The following is a 3,758-nucleotide window of genomic DNA, read 5'->3' as shown; positions in this document are numbered from 1 at the left end:
CCGTCTGTTTTCATTAATGAATAGGAAACATAGATTATGTTAACATGAATTGCTATGTTAGAACTATGACTCTGACTCTGTTAACATGAATTGCTATGTTATAAATATGACTCTGAGTCTGTTAACATGAATTGCTATATTAGAACTATGATTCTGATTCTGTTAACATAAATTGCTATGTTAGGACTATGATTCTGGTAACATGAATTGCTATGTTAGAACTATGACCCTGACTCTGTGAACATTTATTGCTATGTTATAAATATGACTCTGACTCTGTTAACATGAATTGCTATGTTATAAATATGACTCTGACTTTGTTAACATGAATTGCTATGTTAGAACTACGATTTTGATTCTGTTAACATGAATTGCTATGTTAGGACTATGATTCTGTTACCATGAATTGCTATGTTAGAACTATGTTTCTGTTATGTTAAAATGTTTGTTATGTCTATCTATGATTCTAATTTTTTAAAATGAATTGATTAAAATTATTTGCTATGTTAGAACTTAGAACTCATGATTCTGTTTTAACATTTGCTCTTTGATTACTTATTTTGTTATTTTATTTATCGATCTTTTAAATTTTAAAAATTATTAACAGTTATGGAGAATACATTTCAACTCAATGAATTCAATGATGTTGATTTGGGTGATGATCCACTTACTGCCGACCCTACTCTTGGATTTGGTGTGTCTTCTAGCACTAAATGCACACCAGATGAACATGTTAATCTGGTTTCTCCTGTTGTTGTTGAATCTGGGGATGGGGATGGGGCTGGAGCTGGGGTTGGGGCTGAAGGTGGGTCAACTATCTTCCAAATGAAGGAAAGGCAAAAGACTTCCAAAGTCTGGAATGACTTTTTTTCTATTACAATAAATGGTGTAAAAAAATTTCAGTATAATTGGTGTAAGAGGTTGTTTTCTGTAGGAAAATCTAGTACCACCTCCACCCTTAGTAGGCATTTAACTGCTTATGTGAAGTTTGTGGAGTTGAATAGCCTTAAGAAGCCAAAGACTTTGTCATTTGAACCTAGTGATGACAATGATGGTTTTGGGACCTTGACAAACTTTACTTTCAATGAGAAGAAAGTTAGAGAACTTGCTGCCCATATGGTACTTCTACATGAATATCCCTTTAATATGATGGAGCATGAACTTTTTAACAAGTTCATGAGGGCTTGCACACCACACTACAAAAAAATTAGTTGCGCCACTGTAAAATGTGATTGCATTGCCACTTATAACATTGAAAAGAAAAAGTTGAAAACACTTCTAAGTGGGATTGATAGGGTAAACATAACTACTGATATGTGGACTTCCTCTCAAAGGGTTTTATATATGGTGGTTACTTGCTATTTTGTGGATTCTAATTGGCTCTTCCAAAAGAGGATTTTAAATTTTTGTAATGTACCTCCTCCACATTCGAGTGTTGTTATTGTTGAAGCCTTAAGAGACAATTTTATTGAATGGGGCATTTTGGATAAAGTATTTATAATAATTGTTGATAATGTATGTGCTAATGTTGCTGCCATTGACATTTTGAGAGATGATTTTGAGTTGAGGGGTAGTTTGCCTACTGGGGGGCTTATGTTTCATGTTAGGTGTTGTGCTCATATTACCAATTTGTTGGTGCAAGTAGGGCTTTCAGAAATAAGGGACATAACAGATTCTGTTAGGCAGGGGATTAAATATATAGTGGCTTCTGAGAGGCGGTTGAATGCATTTAGTGATATAACAAATTGTTTGGAGTTGGGTTGTAATAAACTTATTTTAAATGTTCCTACCCAATGGAATAGCACCTACTTGATGTTGGAGACTGCAATTAGGTTCAAGGAAGTGTTTCCTAGATACCATAGAGTAGAGCAGGCTTTTCTGTGGGTGGTAAGTCCTGAACAGTGGGATAAGGTTGAGAATGTGAACCAAGTTTTAGTAGTTTTCAATGATGTGACCGATGTTGTCTCTGGAAGTGACTACCCTACATCCAATCTGTTTCTACCTGAGGTGTGGAGAATGAAAGAAATTGTGGATATTAAGGTTGCGGATAGGAATGAATATATAAGATTAATGACAGCTAAGATGAGTGATAAATTTGATAAGTATTGGGGTGACTCTAATATGTTGATGGCCTTAGCTACTGTGTTGGATCCTAGATACAAAATGAAGTTGATTAGGTTCTGTTTTCCTATCATTTATCCACTTGATGTTACTGGTGATTACATAAAGGGTGTGCTGAATACTTTGGAAGAGTTGTATGAGGTTTATGTTGCTGCCCATAATGCATCTATCATTCAACAACAAGCAGTTGCTGAAGTCAGTGCTACTACTTCAATTGCCTCTATTATAAAGGTAGTTCCTGGTGGTAGATCACGGTTTAGGCAACATATTAGAAGCAATGACATCATCTGGCACATAAAAACTAATTTGGATGTTTATCTTGAAGAAGATGTATTCATTTTTGATAGTGAGAATGGTGAAGATAGTGATGCAAACTTTGATGCTTTGGGATGGTGGAAATCCAATGCCTTAACGTATCGCATCTTATCTAAGATGGCACAGGATGTATTGGCTGCTTCAATCAGTACAGTTGCTTCAGAATCATCTTTTAGTGTGAGTGGTAGAGTTATTGAACCCCATAGAGCATCATTATCAACTGATACTATTCAGATGCTCTTATGTGGTTTAGATTGAGTTAGAGCAGTTCATGGCATTAAGAAAAAATCTCGAATACCTCTAAGTTCCTTTTGATTATGTTATTTTATTTCTTTCCATTTCCAAGCTATTTTTTACTTATGATTTCACCTTATTAACTTTGTGTTTGTATTTGTAGAAAATGGTGGAAGTGGAATTGCCAAATTTGCCGTGAATGCTGTTTTCTCATTTTTGTGAGGGATTCTCTGAAAAACTAAATTTGTATACTGTTTTTCTTTGCTTATTAAATATGTAATTTGAATGTCACATTATATTTTGATATTATGTTCTGTATTAATTGTTATATTTTGCTGGCTTTGTTGGAACTTGGAATATTGGACATTTGGATAACCTGTTTTAAGCTTTATTATAAGTTATAAGTTATAACTGCATGGAGACTCAGAATTGAGGTAATATACTTTGTTCACTTTTCCAGTTTCCTTTTGTTGTTTTCAAGTTGATCTACATTATATATATTGGTTTTTCTTATGTGTGTTTAGGTTTTAAGCTGTTTAGCTGTTTAGCTGTAGTATTAGTTTATAAGTCTATTAGCCTATATCATGTATCAACTTGTGTCCATTCTGCCCTCCCATTGTTTTTGCAGATCTGGTTTTTGAATAATCATTAAAAGGTCCATGTGAAATTTTTAATTACTAAATCTTAAGTGATAATTCTCCCTTGACATCTTCCAAAGGAGTTAAAAACATCTAACATTTTTTTTTTCATTGAATGCAGTGATTGTGTCTGTGTGGGCCTGTGGCAACTAGGGCTGTGTAATTTAGTTGCATTTTTCTCATTGGTCTAATCTTTTATCTCTTTTTTAATTTGATTATATTAACTTGTTCATGTAACTAATTTTAAATCATTGAATGCAAGTTTTTTATGATTATGTTATTTTATTTATTTCCATTTTTCAAGGTCTTTTTTACTTATAATTTCACCTTATTAACTTTGTGTTTGTGTTTGTAGAAAATGTTGGAAGTGGAATTGCCAAATTTGCCGTGAATGCTGTTTTTGCAGATCTGTGAGGGAATATCTGTTTACTGCTTTCCTTTCTTATTAAA

At 33.5% G+C, this 3,758-nt stretch overlaps 1 protein-coding gene across 1 annotated transcript; it reads left to right on the top strand.

Annotated features, from left to right (window-relative positions):
- The first annotated feature begins 609 nt into the window (after positions 1-609).
- Positions 610-2,892, top strand: LOC132163017 (zinc finger BED domain-containing protein RICESLEEPER 2-like). The gene is made up of 3 exons (XM_088518797.1): positions 610-805; positions 935-2,683; positions 2,834-2,892. Exons 1-3 carry the CDS (start codon positions 610-612, stop codon positions 2,890-2,892), a joined length of 2,004 nt encoding a protein of 667 aa, XP_088374923.1.
- The last annotated feature ends 866 nt before the right edge of the window (positions 2,893-3,758 follow it).

The sequence above is a fragment of the Corylus avellana genome, chromosome 8 (genome assembly GCF_965113065.1).
Source record: "Corylus avellana chromosome 8, dhCorAvel1.hap1.2, whole genome shotgun sequence".
In the NCBI taxonomy this organism is placed as follows: Eukaryota; Viridiplantae; Streptophyta; class Magnoliopsida; order Fagales; family Betulaceae; genus Corylus; species Corylus avellana.
This window is presented reverse-complemented; position numbering and strand designations above follow the sequence as displayed.